This window comes from Hylobates moloch, unplaced genomic scaffold (assembly GCF_009828535.3).
Source record: "Hylobates moloch isolate HMO894 unplaced genomic scaffold, HMol_V3 SCAFFOLD_9, whole genome shotgun sequence".
Taxonomy (NCBI): Eukaryota; Metazoa; Chordata; class Mammalia; order Primates; family Hylobatidae; genus Hylobates; species Hylobates moloch.
The window spans coordinates 124,256,109-124,273,023 of record NW_026652284.1 but is presented as its reverse complement, the minus strand read 5'-3'; the positions used below and the strand labels follow the sequence as shown (position 1 = coordinate 124,273,023).

Here is a 16,915-nt window from a genome sequence, read left to right as displayed (position 1 = left end):
TTGAGGGTGGCTCTCCTGTCCCTGGGGAGGTGTGTCTTTAGGTCCTGGTCCTCAGCCTCTGGTGGGCCGCCTGCCCCATCCCCTTCCTTGAGGTTATGGCCCAGATGTGATGCCTCTTCCAGGGCACCTATCTGCTCGCTGTGCCCTCCATGTGACAATGCCAAGACCCTGTCCCCCCAGAACAGGCCCAGTCTCCCTTGTGGTGGCTCCAGCACTGCCTGGTGCATCCCTTTGCCTGCAGCCCCCTCCCGTTTTCTCCTAGTGTGCTCTCGGCTGGCTCTGCTCCTGTAACCAGCCTGCCCTGGTTGCTGCTGTCCAGCTCCTGCTGTTCTGGGCCCCATGCTGCAGGGCAGCCACGCACCCACCCTTCCTGATCCCTTCAGAAGCTGTGCCAACCGTGACTGCTGAGATACCACGCCTGGTTGGCCAGGCCTGGAGGCTGTGGCTGGTGGCCAGTGGGCAGTCAGATGGGTGGGTGCGGAGGCCTGAATCTCATATCCCTTCCCCCACAACACACCTGGGCTTGGCTGGGTCAAAGAAGCTTCCATCTTCTAGGAGGAGGATTCCTGGAGGGAGCCAGAGACCTGGGACAGTTCTGGGCACCCACTGGTCATTTGGCCCGTAGGGGGCCGGAGGTCAGAGGTCAGGCCAACCCTGCCAAGGGGGTAGTTGGACCTGCTGGGTCCTGACCCTGAAGGCCCGGAATGCGGCTGAAGTATGGGGGCAGGGGCAGCTGCTGACCTCACAATAGCAGGGTCTGGTGTCTCTGGCCAGCCTGCAGGCCCCCGCCAGCTGCCGCCCCTGGCTGCCAGGCATGTCCCTCCTCAGCAGCTATGAGGGCCTGCGGCAGGAGATCCAGCGGCTGGCACAGGAGAACGAAGAGCTGCGGCGGCTGGTGCAGCTCATCCAGGAGAACCAGGAGCTGAAGCTGGTGCTCAGGAACCGCGGCAGCAGCCTGGGCTTCTGCAGCTCCGGGTTCCTGGCTGAGGTGGCTGCCAGTCCCCGGCTGCCCAGGAGGAGAACGATCAAATTCAAGAATGCTGAGAGAGGTGAGCCGTACCGGGGCCCCAAGACTCTGTGGAGTTGGGCAAACCCGCTGGGTGCTGCAGCGCATCTGGAGCAAAGCCAGGGCCCTGGGGCTTTCAGGACGTGCAGCAGGGAGAAGGTGCCAGGTCTGGGAAAGTGACCTTTGAGCAGAGCCTGAGCGGGCGAGGGAGCTGCCAGGCTGGGGCGCGGCTTTCCAGGCCCAGGGAACAGCCTGTGCCAGGCCCTGAGGTGGGTGCAAGTTGTCTGTGCCTGAAGCTGTCAGAGCCACTGAAACGGCAGACTCTGTCCTCCCAACCCTGCGCTCTCTGGCGGTGGGGACAGCCACATCCCTGGGGGAAAGTGATGGAAGTCTGGCCGGGGTGGAGGTGTGAGAAGTAGCAGCTCTGTGTTCTGAAGGTGGAAGTAACAGGACTTCTGGCAGATTGGGTGTGGGGATGAGAATGGGGCTGGGGCAGCTTGCTGGGTGCGGGAGCCGCTGCTGGAGTGGGCCACTGGTAGGCGGCCTGGGGCCTGGTTTTGGGAAGTGTCTGGCCATGCAGTCAGAGGCACAACTAGAGAGTAGGGGCCGGGCCATCCTGCAGGCCTGGAGCTGCCTCTGGTCGCTGTGGAGGGGCTGTGTGGCATTGCCAAGGGGAAGCTGGGACCCAGCAACATGGAGGGACAGAGATAAAGGCCCAGTGGGGCAGGAGGCAGGTAGGGCAGCTAGGCAGCTGGGGCAGCCAGGGGAGGCCTGAGCCTGGGTGGGTGGGAGTTGGCTTTTGTTGGTCTGCCCCCGAGACGTGCAGTGGAGTGGGGTCAGGAGAGCCCAGGAGGCAGGTGGAGGTGGGAGGTGGACACCTGGAGGTGCACAGCAGTGGGGTGTCGCTAGGGAGCGTGGGGACAGGCCCTTAGAGGTTGCGTCTGTGAGTGGATAGCACAGGACCCTGGAGTGAACAGAGGGGCGAGGGGGTGGCTGGGGATGGTGCTGGGCAGTGAGAGAGTTTAGGGTCTACAGCACAGGCCCGGCGGGCAGCCTGAGTGCATACAGGGCAGCAGATGGTGGGGGTGTGGGTGAGTGGGGTGCGGCAATCTCTTCTGATAGATCCTGGGCTGACAGGCAGGACCAAGAAGCTGTGCTGGGGACGGGTGGAAACCAGAAGGCAGGGCAGTCCCGCAGGAGTGTGGGCTGGCCGGGCCGAGGCTGTGTGGCCAGTGGGAAGGTCCTGGGCTGAAGTGGGGTTGCTGACCACAGCTGCTTCCCACAGACTGCTCAGAGCAGGCAGGTGGAGCTCCTGCATGTGGGCGTGGCATGACCATCTGGGGCCTCAGCTGGGCCTCAGGTTGGGGAAGGCACTAGGAGGTCCATGGGCATGGGGTCTGGGGGTGGCATCACAGCGAGCACGTGCCACTTAGAGGGCAGTCATCTGAACATGAGCAGCAGCCCATCCATGGGGAGGGGCTCCTGAGTGCCTGATCCTGGGCTCCATCCCTGTCTATGGGGAGCTGGAGTCCGCTGCCCTTGGCACAAATGTTATAGGAAAGGGGTCCCAATCCAGACCCCAAGAGAGGGTTCTTGGATTTCTTGAAAGAAAGAATTCAGGGCGAGTGCCTAAAGTGAAAGCACGTTTATTAAGAAAGTAGAGGAATAAAGAATGGCTACCCCATAGACAGAGCACCCCGAGGGCTGCTGGTTGCCTTTTTTTTTTTTTTTTTGAGACGGAGTCTCGCTCTGTCGCTAGGCTGGAGTGCAGTGGCGTGATTTCGGCTCACTGCAAGCTCCACCTCCTGGGTTCAAGCGATTCTCCTGCCTCAGTTTCCCAAGTAGCTGAGACTACAAGTGTGCACCACCACACCCAGCTAATTTTTGTATTTTTAGTAGAGACAAGTTTCACCATGTTGACCAGGATGGTCTTGATCTCTTGACCTCATGATCCACCCGCCTCAGCCTCCCAAAGTGCTGGGATTACAGGCATGAGCCACCGTGCTGGGCCGGTTGCCCATTTTTATGGTGATTTCTGATGATATGCTAAACGAGGGGTGGATTATTAATGCCTCCGCTTTCTAGACTATATAGGGTAACTTCCTGCTGTTGCTGTGGACCTTGTAAACTGTCATGGCGCTGGGGGGAGGGTAGGACGATGGTTTTGGTAGGTTTGGTCAGCTTCTTTACTGCAACTCAGATACAGGTTTTTGTGTGTGTGTGTGTGTGTGTGTGTTTGTTTGTTTGTTTTTTGAGACGGAGTCTCGCTGTCGCCTGGGCTGGAGTGCAGTGACACGATCTCCGCTCACTGCAGCCTCCGCCTCCCAGGTTCCAGCGATTCTCCTGCCTCAGCCTCCTGGTAGCTGAGATTACAGGTGCATGCCACATGCCCGACTAATTTTTGTATTTTTAGTAGAGACGGGGTTTCAACCATGTTGGCCAGGCTGGGAGATACAGGTTTTTATGACCTGTATCTTGTGCTGACCTCCTATCTCATCCTGTGACTTAGAATGCATTAATCGTCTGGGAATGCAGCCCAGTAGGTTTGGGCTCTTTTTATCCAGCTCCTATTCAAGATGGAGTTGCTCTGGTTCACATGCCTCTGACACAAGGAGGGCTGGAGGGGAGGGAGACCCGGTGAAGAAGGCCAGAGATACCGCACAGGAGAGGCCCACGAGGCCGGGAGCTGGGGCTGGTAGAGAAGGCCACAGGGCCTCCTTCCCTCTCCTCTCCGTCCTTCAATGCCCCCTCCACGGAGAAGGACGTCCGCCAATGGGAAGCCCTGTTGTGGCCTGGGCTGCCAGCTCCCCTTGCCCAGGACACCTGGAGGTGGGATCCCGGGGCGCCCACGCTAGGCGAGCCTAGGCCCGGCGCTGGAGACCCGAGGGCCGCAGAGCCAAGGTGCCCTTGATCCTGCGCGGGCGGCCCGGGGAGGCGCAGGGCGAGGACGGAGGCGCGGGGGGCGGGCCTGGCCTGATGTAACAGCGAGTGCCGGGACCAGTGGCGCGCGAGGCGGGCCCTGTAGGCTCCTCCCCGAGGCGAGGCTGGTGCGGGCAGGGCCGCTGGGAGCGCAGCCAGAGCCGACCGCGACCGACGGAGCCGGAGCCGGAGCCGGAGCCGAGCGCCAGGTGGGGCCTGCGCCGGGCGGCCTCCCCTCCGCGGCCCCTTCCCCGCTGCCTCCCGGGCTGCTCCTCACGCGTCCCCGCCTCGGGCCGCCCCGTCGGTGCTCAGGCTCTGTCCTGTCCCGGGGCCCGCCAGGCTTGGGCTGAAGGTCGAGCAAAGCGGGAAGTGGGGTCCCCCGGCCAGCTCGCCCCAAACCCCCTCCCCGCACTCCCGTGCCTCTTTGGTGCTGAGAGACCCCGCCCGAGGGCTCCAGGGTCCAGCGGCGCGCCCACCTTCCGTGCCTGCTCCACTGCCTGGGTTTCAGCCCAATCCAGGGCCCGGAGAAGCGCGATGCGGGGCATGGGGGCATCAGGCCGCTGACCGCTGGCCAGGCTCTCGCTCGGGCCCAGGCTGCCCTCGGAGCTGGGCCTGCGGCTCTGGCTCTGCCCAGAGTCATGCCCGTGGGCCTATCCCTCAGGAACCCCCCGCATGCGCAGGGCTGGGGAGCTTCTAGTCCCGCTCGCTAATGAGCCGGAGCTGACCCCGCCTCTGTCCAGTTTTTCCAGGGCTACCAGCTGAAGAGCTCCTGTGGGACCCCAGCCCCACCACCATGGGCAGCCCCGAGGGCCGCTTCCACTTTGCCATCGACCGTGGAGGTACCTTCACAGACGTCTTTGCCCAGTGCCCAGGGGGGCATGTGCGGGTCCTAAAACTGCTCTCAGAGGACCCTGCCAACTATGCAGACGCGCCAACCGAAGGGATCCGCCGCATCCTGGAGCAGGTGGGCCAGGGCGGAGCGGGTGGACAGGGACCCCACGGCCAGAAGCCCCACACTGACCACGTGGTCCCCAGGAGGCCGGCATGCTTCTGCCCCGGGACCAGCCTCTGGACTCCAGTCATATCGCCAGCATCCGCATGGGCACCACAGTGGCCACCAACGCACTGCTGGAGCGGAAGGGGGAGCGGGTGGCGCTGCTGGTAACACGTGGCTTCCGAGACCTGCTGCACATTGGCACCCAAGCCCGTGGGAACCTCTTTGACCTGGTGAGCTCCATGTTGGCTGGGGACCAGGCTGTGTGGCGTACACCCCCCAGGGATGCCTTGACCCTGTGGGGAGAGCAGTTGTTGGATTAGTGATGGCTCATGGGCACCAGCCGACAAAGAAAGAGGAAGCTCCCGGAATTCCCAGTGGGACCCCAAGTTCCCCTAGCCCTCGGAGTGGGCACAGGATGCCCTGTTCCTGCCTGCCGCCGTGCCCGCCCTGGACGCTGGTGTGGGGCCACCCAAGCTAGCCCTATTCAGGCAGAGGAGGGGTGGAACCCCTGCACCTACTGCTGCATTTCCGGAAGAAGCTGCCTTCGTGGGGGTGGAACAGTTGGCTGCACTCAGCTGCCTAGAGGGTGGAGAGCTGCCTCCTTGGTGAGCCTTGCTGGGGCTGCCAGGTATTACCGTCTTGGGCCTGCCAACCGGCCTGTTGGGACACAGCCACTCACCTGTACCACCCACTTACACAGGACCCCAGCATGGACCCTCAGGCCTGGGCCTCTTCTCAGTCTCTGCCCGCCCCCAGGCCGTGCCCATGCCTGAGGTGCTGTATGAAGAGGTGCTGGAGGTGGACGAACGTGTGGTGCTGCACCGTGGAGAGGCGAGCACCGGGACGCCTGTAAAAGGTGTGTGTGCCACCGCTGCTGTGGGATCTGGGGCGGGAGGGTCCTGCTGGCCTTCAATGGGGCCTCCTGGACTTTTCTGGAAGGCCGCACGGGGGACCTGCTGGAAGTGCAGCAGCCTGTGGACCTGGGGGCCCTGCGTGGGAAGCTGGAGGGGCTGCTATCTCGAGGCATCTGCAGCCTGGCCGTGGTGCTCATGCACTCCTACACGTGAGTGAGGTGGGGCTGTGGGCCGCGGGAGCAGGTGCCGGGCCTGGTGGGAGACGAAGTGCCACTGGGTTTTTGTCATAGGTGGGCCCAGCATGAGCAGCAGGTGGGTGCGCTGGCCCAGGAGCTGGGCTTCACGCACGTGTCACTGTCCTCGGAGGCCATGCCCATGGTGCGCATCGTCCCTCGGGGGCACACGGCCTGTGCCGATGCCTACCTCACACCCGCCATCCAACGCTACGTGCAGGGCTTCTGCCGTGGCTTCCAGGGCCAACTCAAGGTGAGGCTGTGAGGCCCCTCCACCACCCACTCCTGGGCCTGGGCCTGGGCCTGTCCAGCCCCTCATGGCGCACCTGCTGCCCGCTCGCGGCCCCTCGTGACCCACCTGCTGCCCGCTCGCGGCCCCTCGTGACCCACCTGCTGCCCGCTCACAGGATGTGCAGGTGTTGTTCATGCGCTCCGATGGCGGCCTGGCGCCCATGGACACCTTTAGCGGCTCCCGTGCTGTGCTCTCGGGCCCGGCCGGCGGCGTGGTGGGCTACTCAGCCACCACTTACCAGCAGGAGTGTGGCCAGCCTGTCATCGGCTTTGACATGGGAGGTATGAGGGCTGAGGGCTGGGGTATCGGGGAGGCCCAGCTGCTGGGCCTCTGGGTCTTCAAGCGACCCACCAGCGCTCCACCCTGCCAGGCACGTCCACAGATGTGAGCCGCTACGCTGGGGAATTCGAGCACGTCTTCGAGGCCAGCACAGCTGGCATCACCCTCCAGGCCCCACAGCTGGACATCAACACCGTGGCAGCGGGAGGGGGTTCCCGCCTCTTCTTCAGGTCAGCTTCTCCTGCTTCCCAGGCGGGACCCCAGCCCTGTCTCCCTCCTCGTGTCCAACCCCAGCCCTTCCTTCCCCTAGGTCTGGCCTCTTTGTAGTTGGGCCTGAGTCAGCAGGAGCCCACCCAGGACCCGCCTGCTACCGCAAAGGTAAGAGTCAGGATCTGCCCGGCCTGGCCCTGCCCTCCGCTTGCTGCCCCAGGCCCAGCCCCTCCTGTCAGCCCTATCCCTGCTGCCTACTCCTGCTCCCCTGCCTCCAGCCCCCAAGCCCCACACCCTGTCCACCTCCCAGGGGGCCCTGTGACAGTGACGGATGCTAATCTGGTCCTGGGTCGCCTGCTGCCTGCCTCCTTCCCCTGCATTTTTGGGCCGGGAGAGGACCAACCACTTTCCCCTGAGGCCTCCCGCAAAGCCCTGGAGGCTGTGGCCACTGAGGTCAACAGCTTCCTGACCAACGGGCCCTGCCCGGCCTCCCCGCTGAGCCTGGAGGAGGTAGCCATGGGGTTTGTGCGCGTGGCCAATGAGGCCATGTGCCGGCCCATCCGCGCACTCACGCAGGTACGTCCCCCTCTGCTCGCCCGCCTGTCCTGCCCCCAGCCCTGCTCCCTGCCCCACGCCTCCTGCTCAGGCGGGGGACTGGATGGGGTAGGGTAGGAGAGCCCACTGACCCCTTCTGTCTCCCTAGGCAAGAGGCCATGACCCCTCAGCCCATGTGCTGGCCTGCTTTGGGGGAGCTGGTGGGCAGCATGCGTGTGCCATCACCCGGGCACTGGGCATGGACACCGTGCACATCCACAGGTGGGCCTGGGTGTGGGTGCACGGAGGTGCGTGTGATCTGCGCTGGGCTTGGGAGGTGACCCCCCTATTGCCATGCTGCCCATCCCTGCAGGCACAGTGGGCTGCTGTCGGCCCTGGGGCTGGCCCTGGCTGACGTGGTGCACGAGGCACAGGAGCCCTGCTCCCTGCTCTATGTGCCTGAGACCTTCATGCAGCTGGACCAGAGGCTGAGCCGCCTGGAGGAGCAGTGTGTGGAAGCCCTGCGGGCCCAGGGCTTCCCCAGGTGGGCTCCCAGGGTGCCCTGGACAGAGGGCTCACATTGTCCTCACCACCCCCTTGGTGGGTGTTCTGCCTGATGACTTTCCAGGTGGTCTCTGGGTGCGTGAGAAGCAGAACGGGTGTCCTTGCCGGGGCACTGGGTGGGGTGGGGTCAGGGCAGGGGGTTTGGTGTGAGTGCCCCCAACCACCTGCTGCAGGTCCCAGATCAGCACTGAGAGCTTCCTGCACCTGCGCTACCGGGGCACGGACTGTGCTCTGATGGTGTCTGCCCACCAGCACCCAGCCACAGCCCGCTCGCCCCGTGCAGGGGACTTTGGGGCAGCCTTCGTGGAGCGGTACGTGACTTCCTGACTCCGGATCCCTGGCAAGGGGCCTTCCTGTCTGGCTGCCTCACTCTGACCACTCCTTGGGTCCCCGTGGGGAGTGCAGGTACATGAGGGAGTTTGGCTTTGTCATCCCTGAGCGGCCGGTGGTCGTGGACGATGTACGAGTGCGGGGCACTGGCCGCAGTGGTCTTCGCCTCGAGGATGCCCCCAAAGCCCAGACTGGGCCTCCCCGGGTGGACAAGGTTGGTGGTCCTGCCTGTGCCAGCCTGACAGCACCCATGGGGCACCGGGATGGGGACCAAGCCCTGTGAGAGGCATCGGGGAGGGTGCTGGGCCCGGGCACTGTACTCACCCACACCCTCTGCAGATGACCCAGTGCTACTTTGAGGGGGGCTACCAGGAGACCCCTGTGTACCTGCTGGCAGAGCTGGGCTATGGGCACAAGCTCCATGGGCCCTGCCTCATCATCGACAGTAACAGGTGGGCTGAGGTCCGGCCAGGGTGGAGGATGTGGACGGATCAACTGCGGGGCCCCTGGTGCAGGGTTCTCTGGCCCAAGGCTGCAGGGGCCTGCAGGACTCTGTATCCCACCATCGTTGGGGTGTCCCCTGGCCTAGGGCTGTGGCATCTCTGGTTGGAGGGGTGTCGCCTGGCCCCATGCAGGCCCTCTGTGCCCTCTGCTCCCCAGCACCATCCTGGTGGAGCCAGGTTGCCAGGCAGAGGTGACCAAGACAGGGGACATCCGCATCTCTGTGGGGGCCGAAGTCCCCGGCACAGTGGGCACCCAGCTGGACCCTATCCAGCTGTCCATCTTCTCACACCGCTTCATGAGCATTGCTGGTGAGTGGCTGCTGCCAGGCTCCCCGCTGCCTGGCTCCCTGTGGGATAAGGCGCCGGCTGTGTCATGGGTGGCTGGCAGGCTTGTGCCCAAAGGGAGAGGCAGAAGCAGGATCCCTTGGTGACCGGGCGGGCAGTGTGGCCACAGCACTGGCATGGTGCAGTTGGCCATGAGAACAAGCCTTGGGCAGGGAGGACACCTTCCCCCTCTTACCTGCAGCCATGTGATCCAGGGAGTGCCCTCCTAACTAAAGAAGGGATACTGAGGACAGCACAGGGAACCCATCTGTGCAGGGTCAGGCCAGCGGCTTGCTGGGAGCCCAGGGGTCAAGAGCCTAGGAACCAGGTTTTCGCTGTGCCAGGCAGGGTGGGAGGGTCGAGGGGTGGCACCGGGTTCTTGCTGGGGGCTCCAGGCGGGCTGGGGAAGAAGGTGGTGTCCTTCACATAGGCTAAGACATGTGGCCAAGTGGGCACGCCGTCACCTTGGTGTTCCCCAGGAAAAAGCTGCTGGGTTTTTCCTGGGTCCTGGGTTTGAGCCCTGGTGGCCTGTTCCTCCCTTTCCGGGAGCCATGCTGTGGGTGGGTGGGGCCAGAGGGCCTGGTCACTTTGTGCTCCCAGAGCAGATGGGCCGCATCCTGCAGCGCACAGCCATCTCCACCAACATCAAGGAGCGTCTCGACTTCTCCTGTGCCCTCTTTGGGCCCGATGGGGGGCTGGTGTCCAATGCCCCCCACATCCCTGTGCACCTGGGTGCCATGCAGGAGACGGTGCAGTTCCAGGTGGCCCCTCCCCCACACTCCCACCCCTCCCTCGCCTCACCCTTCCATCCCCCTCCCTCGCCCTCCACCCCGCCCCCCAACCCCGCTCTGGCCCCTGCTCCCCTGTGCCCACTCTGCACCCATCTCCTGGTTTCAGATTCAGCACCTGGGGGCCGATCTCCACCCTGGCGACGTGCTACTGAGCAACCATCCCAGTGCCGGGGGCAGCCACCTGCCAGACCTGACTGTTATCACACCGGTGAGGGGTGCTGCCCTCTGCTTCTGCTGGGGCAGGGGTGGCCGATGCAGCTGACTGTGGCTCTCCACCCGCTAGGTGTTTTGGCCGGGTCAGACGCGGCCTGTGTTCTATGTGGCCAGCCGAGGGCACCACGCAGACATCGGGGGCATCACACCAGGCTCCATGCCCCCCCACTCCACCACCCTGCAACAGGAGGGTGCCGTCTTTCTGTCCTTCAAACTCGTCCAGGGGGGCGTCTTCCAGGAGGAGGGTGAGTGGGAGTGGGGTGGGGCAGGCCTTCTATAGGCTGGGACACGTGGCCACTGCTGGCAAGCAGGCCTGGCTGGACTATGGGATGCAGCCCATAGGCCCAGGCCTGCCTTGAGGCTGGGAGGAGATAGGTGGTTACCCCAAAGAGCAGCTGCAGATCGGATCCCAGGAGCTGAGATGAATTCAGCCTGGGCCCAGGAAGGCCTCCTGAGGGGTGGTTTTGCGGGTGGAGAGTTAGCCAAGACGTGGAGGGTCAGGGTGCTGGAGAGAGAAGCCTGTTTCAAGGCGGGTGGCTGCTTGTGGGGTGTGCAGTCATACTGGGTGGGGTCTGCAGAGAAACAGCAGGGCAGGGGCAGGGCCCAAAGGCCCCTGTAGAGTTTTCTGGGCCTAGGTCTGAGTCTCTGGGTGGTGGGTGGCCGTGAAGGGCTTTCAGCTGGGCCTGCGCTGAGCTCCCGCTGTGCCCATGTGCAGAGAGGATGCGGGGTCTGAGAGTGGCCTGGAGGCTGGGGGGCAAGGGGGAGGGCAGCTGCAGTTGCCCTGGATGGTGCTGAGTCTTGGGCCGAGTGGAGAGCAAGGGCGGGGGGTGGGGGATTGTTTTGGAGGTGGAGGTGGGTATTTGGAGGGATTTGGGAGAGGGGGCCAGGGGTCAAGTTTGGGCAGCTGGAGGTGGAGGCCCTGGCACTGAGCAGCTGCAGGGAAGGTGGGATGGAGGCTGCAGGGGTGCCTGTGGTGGGGGTGGGGGGTAGGAGAGGCAGGGAAAAACAGCCCTGGTCTGAGGCCGCAGGTGTGGGAGGCTAGGGGAAGTGGCGTGGCCAGGGTGGAGGGTGGGGGCGGAGGGTGGGTGTAACGGAACCACAGGCTGTTCTGGGTGTTGAGGACACAAATAGGGTGGCCCATTTCTGCCTGCTCCTTTAGTCAATGTGAGCTGGGGCAGGGGTTGTGGACCACAGAGGGACATGCACAGGCACACTGCAGAAGGCCTTGTGGCTGCCTCAGACAGGACCCTGAGCCAGGCTCAAGGAGAGGGCTTTCCTGGGGTGCTGAGCAGCCCCAGGCCAGGCCTCACTGCTTTCTAGGGGCCAGAGACCTTGTCTGGATCTGGGAAACCGGAGTTGGGGGTGCAGACAGGGTTGGCCAGGGGCTCAGTGATGACACTGTCCATCCAGCGGTGACGGAGGCCCTGCGGGCGCCAGGCAAAGTCCCCAACTGTAGCGGAACCAGAAACCTGCACGACAACCTGTCGGACCTCCGTGCCCAGGTGGCAGCCAACCAGAAGGGCATCCAGCTGGTGGGGGAGCTCATTGGGCAGTACAGCCTGGGCGTGGTGCAGGCCTACATGGGCCATATTCAGGTGGGCCTGGGCACAGGAGTGTGGGTGGCAGGGCCATCCTGCAGGTGACCTGGCCGCCACTGATCTTGCTTCCTGCCAGGCAAACGCTGAGCTGGCCGTGCGCGACATGTTGCGTGCCTTTGGAACGTCCCGGCAGGCCCGGGGCCTGTCCCTGGAGGTGTCCTCGGAAGACCACATGGACGACGGTTCCCCCATCCGCCTCCGTGTGCAGATCAACCTGAGTCAGGTGGGCCGTGGGGAGAGCGCCTCTGGGCGGCAGGGGCATGGCGCGGCGGCTGACAGCCTCTCCCTTCCCTTGGGCGCGCAGGGCAGCGCTGTGTTTGACTTCAGCGGCACTGGGCCAGAGGTGTTTGGTAATCTCAATGCACCGCGGGCCATAACCCTGTCCGCCCTCATCTACTGCCTGCGCTGTCTGGTGGGCCGCGACATCCCACTCAACCAGGTTCGCAGGGGTGTGTGCGCGAGGGGGGCCCAGCCACGGACCGACCCCAGAGGTGCTAGGGCGGGGGGTGGGGTGCTGTTTCTCCTGGAGCCCACCCCAAGAGCCCCTGAGAGCCGCCCGCCCCGCACAGGGCTGCCTGGCGCCAGTGCGCGTGGTAATTCCCCGAGGCTCCATCCTGGACCCGTCGCCCGAGGCCGCGGTGGTGGGTGGCAACGTGCTCACGTCGCAGCGCGTGGTGGATGTCATCCTGAGGGCCTTTGGGGCCTGCGCCGCCTCCCAGGTGCGGGGGTGGGGTGGGCGCGGCTCGGGTGGGCAGGCTGGAGTAGGAGCGGGCGGGCGAGGTAGGGACGCCCTGCCCCAGCCCAGCGCAGCGACCAGGTGCCCTCACCAGGGCTGCATGAACAACGTGACCCTGGGCAACGCCCACATGGGCTACTACGAGACGGTGGCGGGCGGCGCGGGCGCAGGTCCCACCTGGCACGGGCGCAGCGGCGTGCACAGCCACATGACCAACACACGGATCACCGACCCTGAGATCCTGGAGAGCCGGTGAGCGGCGTGCGCAGAGGCTGGGGGCACGGCCGGGTGGGAGCCGGGGCTCGGGCCACGCTGAGTCTTTGCCCTCGTCCTCGTCCTCGCCCTCGCAGGTACCCGGTCATCCTGCGCCGCTTCGAGCTGCGGCGGGGCTCGGGGGGCAGAGGCCGCTTCCGGGGCGGCGACGGCGTCACCCGCGAGCTGCTCTTTCGTGAGGAGGCGCTGCTGTCAGTGCTGACCGAGCGCCGCGCCTTTCGGCCATACGGGCTCCACGGTGCGCGGTTCCCCAGCCCTTGCGGCCCTCCCCGCCCCCACCCCCACCCCCACCCCGGTCTCTCTGGACTCCTCGCCTCCCTCCCCAGGGGGCGAGCCTGGCGCCCGCGGCCTAAACCTGCTGATCCGCAAAAACGGCCGGACGGTGAATCTGGGCGGCAAGACGTCGGTGACCGTGTACCCCGGGGTAAGGGCCGCGGCCTGTCCTGTCCCCCTCCCCTCCCGGCCCCATCCCACAGAGGGGGAACAGTTGTAGACACGACCAGAGGCCGAGTTTAATTTGGCCCCGGAAGGAAAGGGGGCGCGTACCCGGCCTCCGTGGTCCATGGGGGCGGGTGATGGACGCTGCCCGGTGGGGAGGGGACTGCGCAGGTGACAGGGAGGGGCCACGCCTGCACTGAGCCCTCCCCCGCCGCCAACAGGATGTGTTCTGCCTCCACACGCCCGGCGGCGGTGGCTATGGGGACCCGGAGGACCCCGCCCCACCGCCGGGGTCGCCCCCTCAAGCACTGGCCTTTCCTGAGCACGGCAGCGTCTATGAGTATCGTCGGGCCCAGGAGGCCGTGTGAGAATCCCGCAATAAAGATGCCTTAAGTCGTCCGGTTCTGGGGACGCGGCTACCGCGCCTAGTTCATGCTCCGAGTCGCGTCTGTGCGCGCCTGCCGCGCGCCTGTCATCTGTGCTTGCCTTAGGAGGACACTGAGACTCGGAGCTGCAGGCCCACTGCCAGGTGGTCCGTGAGCCCCGCCAGGGCGGTACTGAATGTCACCTGCTCCACCTCCTGGGGGCGGGACTCAGGTTGAGGGTCGTCCCAGTGCCGCAGGCCCAGCTACCCGGGAACTCCGCGGTACGTGATGTAGTCCAGGCGCCGACCTCTCCAGGGCTTAGCTCGGCGGCTTTTGCAGGGAGGGCCGGCCAGGTAGAGGTGGCGCCCTTTCTCCTGCTCCAGGGCCCTGTTGTGGGGGCGGTGTCATCAAGGCCAGGGCCCCTCTGCGCGCTTCGGGCGGGCAGTGCCTACCTCCAGGTCGCCACTCACCGCCTCGGCATCTTGGGGGAGGAGGCCACGGAGTGGTGGAGCACGGAGGTGCTCAGTGCGGTCCCTGGGGGATCCAGGGGAGGGCGGCATCAGCCGGAGCCTCGGCCGACGGCGCTCCCCAGGTCCACTTCCCGCTCCGGTACTCTCCCCCTAAGCACGATACCCAGGGCCCAGGGCTTCTCTTGGCGGGTGCCCAGCCGGTGGGGGTACCCTCCCCCTAAGCGCGATACCCAGGGCCCAGGGCTGCTTTTGGTGCGTGCCCAGCCGGCAGGGATCCTGGAAGCAGCGGAAGAGCTCGTGTTCCTGCTCCAGCCGGTGGTCTGCAGAGAGAGGCGGGCACGCGGTGGGTGGGGCCGGGCCTCCTGGCTCCGCCCCTCCCTCTCGCCCTCTCCTTCTGCTGGACCTTTCGAGCAGTTATCGAAGTTTAGGTCGCCCAGGAGCACGCTGAAAGCCACGACCTCTCCACGTTGTTCTCTGTCGGCCTCAAACTTCTCGGCCCCAAACTTCTCGGCTCAGTCCAGCAGCAGCGTCAGCTGTTTGCTGCGCAAGGGCCCGTCCTCTGCGCGGGGGAGTGGGGTGGGGTGGGCTTGGCTCCAGATTCGGACCCGCATCCTGGACAGTCAGCTCCCGTCTCCCCAGTTCCTGATCTGTGAGCCCCGACAGACACTTCTCAGGAATTCCGGTGCCTGGGGGCAGTGAACAAAGAGTGGGAGGTGGGGGGCGGGGTGCAGGCGAATGTAGGGATCAGCAGCCGCTACGAAGAGGCGGGACCTGTTCCGAGGACCCATCCGCAGGGCTCACCAGTCAGTGCTTGCAAATGCGTGCAGTGCGAGAATCCCACGATGCGGCGCCCGTCCAGGCTGCCCAGCCTCGCCAGCAACACCACGGACGGCCCCAGCTTTCTCCGCCTTCTCGGCCGAACCTCTGCCCCCTCTGCGGGCTGCACCGGGTAGGCCAGTACCTGTGCAGACAATAGTCCCTTGGAGGCCAGAGCGTCCTCGCCACGTGCGTGGGGGAAGCAACGGAAGGTGGCGCGCAGCAGCGGGTAGCCTGAGGCCAGCAGCAGCCCGCTGTCCAGCAGCTTGAGGTGCGGCCCGAGCTGTAGGCCGAGCGTGCCCACGCGTACAGCAACGGGCCCAGGTTGGGCCCCAGGCGATTCATCAAGCGACGAGCCGCGCGCAGATCGAATACCTCCTGCAGGCACACGAAGTCCAGACCCACGGGCAGCGAGGCCACCAGCGCCCTGCGCGGCGCCCTGGGCCACGGCTGGCTGCAGTCCGTAGCCCCGTGGAGCGCGGGCCGCGCGCCGGCCAGCAGCGCGGCGCCAATGGCCTCGGCCAGTCGCTGGCTGTGCGGTAGGTTGCTGAAGCGCGGTAGCCCGTCGGGGAGCAGGCACAGATATGGCTGTGAGGAAGACGAGGCAGCGCCCGGGTTCGGCAGGCGGGCGCCAGAGCGCGGGCGGCGCCCAGCACAGCGGAGGGGGGCGGTAGCAGAAGGGGCGGCGCCAAACCTGCAGCGCCAGCCAGAGCGGCAGGCCGGGCAGCGCCAGGGGCAGGCCGACCAGCAGCAGCAGCAGCAGCAGCAGCAGCGCCGCCGCCCGCCGCCCTCCTCAGCCACCCAGCAGCTGGTCCAGGGCCCAGTAGGCCGGGAAGAGCAGCGCGCGGGCCAAGCCGTGGAGGGCGTGCAGCGCCGGGGGCAGGAAGGGCGAGGGCCGCAGGGCGTCTGTCGCCGGGGGCCAGTCGGCGGTATACCTAGCTCTTCGGCCACGGGGCGCCGGGGAGACTCATTGGCTTCCAGAGGACAAGCTGACTCGTCGGTGCATCCCCTGCGGGGGAGTCACAAGGGTGAAGGCCGCGTGGCACAGCCTGTGTGCAAAGCCGGTGAGATGCTGACGCAGCGAGCCTGGAGGAGGCGCGGGCGGAGGCAGAGGGGCGCTCCAAAAAGAAAACCCGAAAGGGACCTGATCTCAAATCCCACCCTGGATCCTCCTTGCCCCGCCCCATCCACCCGCGAAGGTCGCACCGGGAACCTCTGAGCCCTGCCGGACGCAAGCGGGTTCGGGATGCAGCCAGTGGCACGTGGAGGACGACCGTTCTTGAGTGCGGGCGGCGCAGCGCTGGTGAGGAGCAAACAGTGTGCGCTGCCTCCGGCTCCCCCGTACCCGCCCCGACGCAGGTCAGCATGGAATAGGCCGCGCACTCCAGCTGCCCAGACGGCAGAATCCACCCCACCCCCTACACGTCTCTCTGCACCTCTGCGGCCCCGCAGTGTCGGGCGCCTGAGTTCAAAGACCTGACACCTGAGGAGGGATGGACTCCCGCCCAGCGCCCCGCAAAGTACCCCAAAAGGCCAGCCCGCAGTGGTGACGGCCCTGTGGCCCTACCCCATGGAGCTTCCAATCTAGGGGGAGGGACCGTTGGTTCTGCCCTGCGCGCAGCTCTGCCGGGGCACGCGACGGAAGCGTTTCCCCATTCGTGGAGCCCTCTGGCATCCCCTCAGGAGCTCCCAGGACAGGGCGGCCAGTAGCTCCCAGGCTCTGCTCACCTCCCATGTTTCTAATTGGGCCTGTGAACCAGCACACACTTCCGCGGTCAGCTGGGTGCAAGCGTCTCTTAAATAGCCTTAGGAGTTTGGGTCAGGGCTGCCCTTCCTGCTGGAGGGCAGGGAGGTGGAGGGGCTTCTGGCAGGAGCTCTTCCCTGCCCTTCCCAGGGACTAAGAGGCTGGTGTCTGGCTGGATTCCCTGGAGGTCTGGGAGTGGGGAGGGCAGAGGCAGGAAGCTCAGCATCCCAGGCATCCCCGGAGGGCCCGGCACACCCCGCATACCCTCTCCGTCCCCGGACTCCTTGCTGGTTGCTGAAAGATTCCCACTGGAACTCAGACCCTGTGGGTCCACTGTTGCCTCCTGCCATCCTCTCTGGCTGGCAAGCGCTGGTGCTCCAGGACCCTCCTCAGTTGGGGTTTTATTTCCCCTCCCATCGCAGCCGG

The 16,915-nt window shown here is 65.6% G+C and overlaps 2 protein-coding genes across 11 annotated transcripts; one reads left to right on the top strand and one right to left on the bottom strand.

The window, feature by feature from the left end:
* The first annotated feature begins 738 nt into the window (after window positions 1–738).
* OPLAH (5-oxoprolinase, ATP-hydrolysing) lies at window positions 739–13,522 on the top strand. 7 transcript variants are annotated; one of them, XM_032760733.2, is made up of 27 exons: window positions 742–1,049; window positions 4,666–4,889; window positions 4,961–5,152; window positions 5,679–5,778; window positions 5,862–5,985; window positions 6,067–6,262; window positions 6,417–6,582; window positions 6,672–6,810; window positions 6,891–6,958; window positions 7,101–7,366; window positions 7,494–7,606; window positions 7,698–7,868; window positions 8,062–8,199; window positions 8,294–8,432; window positions 8,558–8,670; window positions 8,879–9,030; window positions 9,646–9,806; window positions 9,943–10,044; window positions 10,120–10,294; window positions 11,460–11,644; window positions 11,724–11,870; window positions 11,952–12,086; window positions 12,217–12,366; window positions 12,478–12,635; window positions 12,734–12,894; window positions 12,983–13,080; window positions 13,316–13,522. In XM_032760733.2, the coding sequence occupies exons 1-27, from the start codon at window positions 815–817 to the stop codon at window positions 13,460–13,462; spliced, it is 4,155 nt and encodes a 1,384-aa protein (XP_032616624.1). In that variant the 5' UTR covers window positions 742–814; the 3' UTR covers window positions 13,463–13,522. The 7 variants fall into 7 exon arrangements, with proteins under 7 accessions (XP_058300610.1, XP_032616623.1, XP_058300609.1 ...); XM_032760732.2 differs by having other exon boundaries at window positions 740–1,049; window positions 12,217–12,635; window positions 13,316–13,462; XM_058444627.1 differs by having other exon boundaries at window positions 739–1,049; window positions 4,675–4,889; window positions 12,217–12,635; window positions 12,734–13,080; window positions 13,316–13,445.
* An 897-nt stretch (window positions 13,523–14,419) lies between these two features.
* Window positions 14,420–16,242, bottom strand: LOC116813876 (uncharacterized). Of its 4 annotated transcripts, XM_058444634.1 has the most exons (4): window positions 15,952–16,242; window positions 15,121–15,754; window positions 14,731–14,890; window positions 14,420–14,488 (listed from the first exon to the last, which is right to left on the bottom strand). In XM_058444634.1, the coding sequence occupies exons 1-4, from the start codon at window positions 16,110–16,112 to the stop codon at window positions 14,442–14,444; spliced, it is 1,002 nt and encodes a 333-aa protein (XP_058300617.1). In that variant the 5' UTR covers window positions 16,113–16,242; the 3' UTR covers window positions 14,420–14,441. The 4 variants fall into 4 exon arrangements, with proteins under 4 accessions (XP_058300617.1, XP_058300614.1, XP_058300615.1 ...); XM_058444632.1 differs by having other exon boundaries at window positions 14,445–14,615; window positions 14,731–15,754; XM_058444633.1 differs by lacking the exon at window positions 14,731–14,890 and having other exon boundaries at window positions 14,445–14,615; window positions 14,891–15,754.
* Between the last annotated feature and the right edge of the window lie 673 nt (window positions 16,243–16,915).

Bases quoted from the DNA above. Each gene is read 5' to 3' on its own strand.
- OPLAH (XM_058444626.1), top strand. From the start codon at position 815: ATGTCCCTCCTCAGCAGCTATGAGGGCCTGCGGCAGGAGATCCAGCGG. The intron at 5,153-5,678 runs GTGAGCTCCATG...GCCCGCCCCCAG, and splicing joins GTGGGAACCTCTTTGACCTG to GCCGTGCCCATGCCTGAGGT. The intron at 7,367-7,493 runs GTACGTCCCCCT...CTGTCTCCCTAG, and splicing joins CCATCCGCGCACTCACGCAG to GCAAGAGGCCATGACCCCTC.
- LOC116813876 (XM_058444631.1), bottom strand. From the start codon at position 16,112: ATGCTGACCTGCGTCGGGGCGGGTACGGGGGAGCCGGAGGCAGCGCAC. The intron at 15,755-15,951 runs GTGCGACCTTCG...ACTCCCCCGCAG, and splicing joins GCAGGGCTCAGAGGTTCCCG to GGGATGCACCGACGAGTCAG.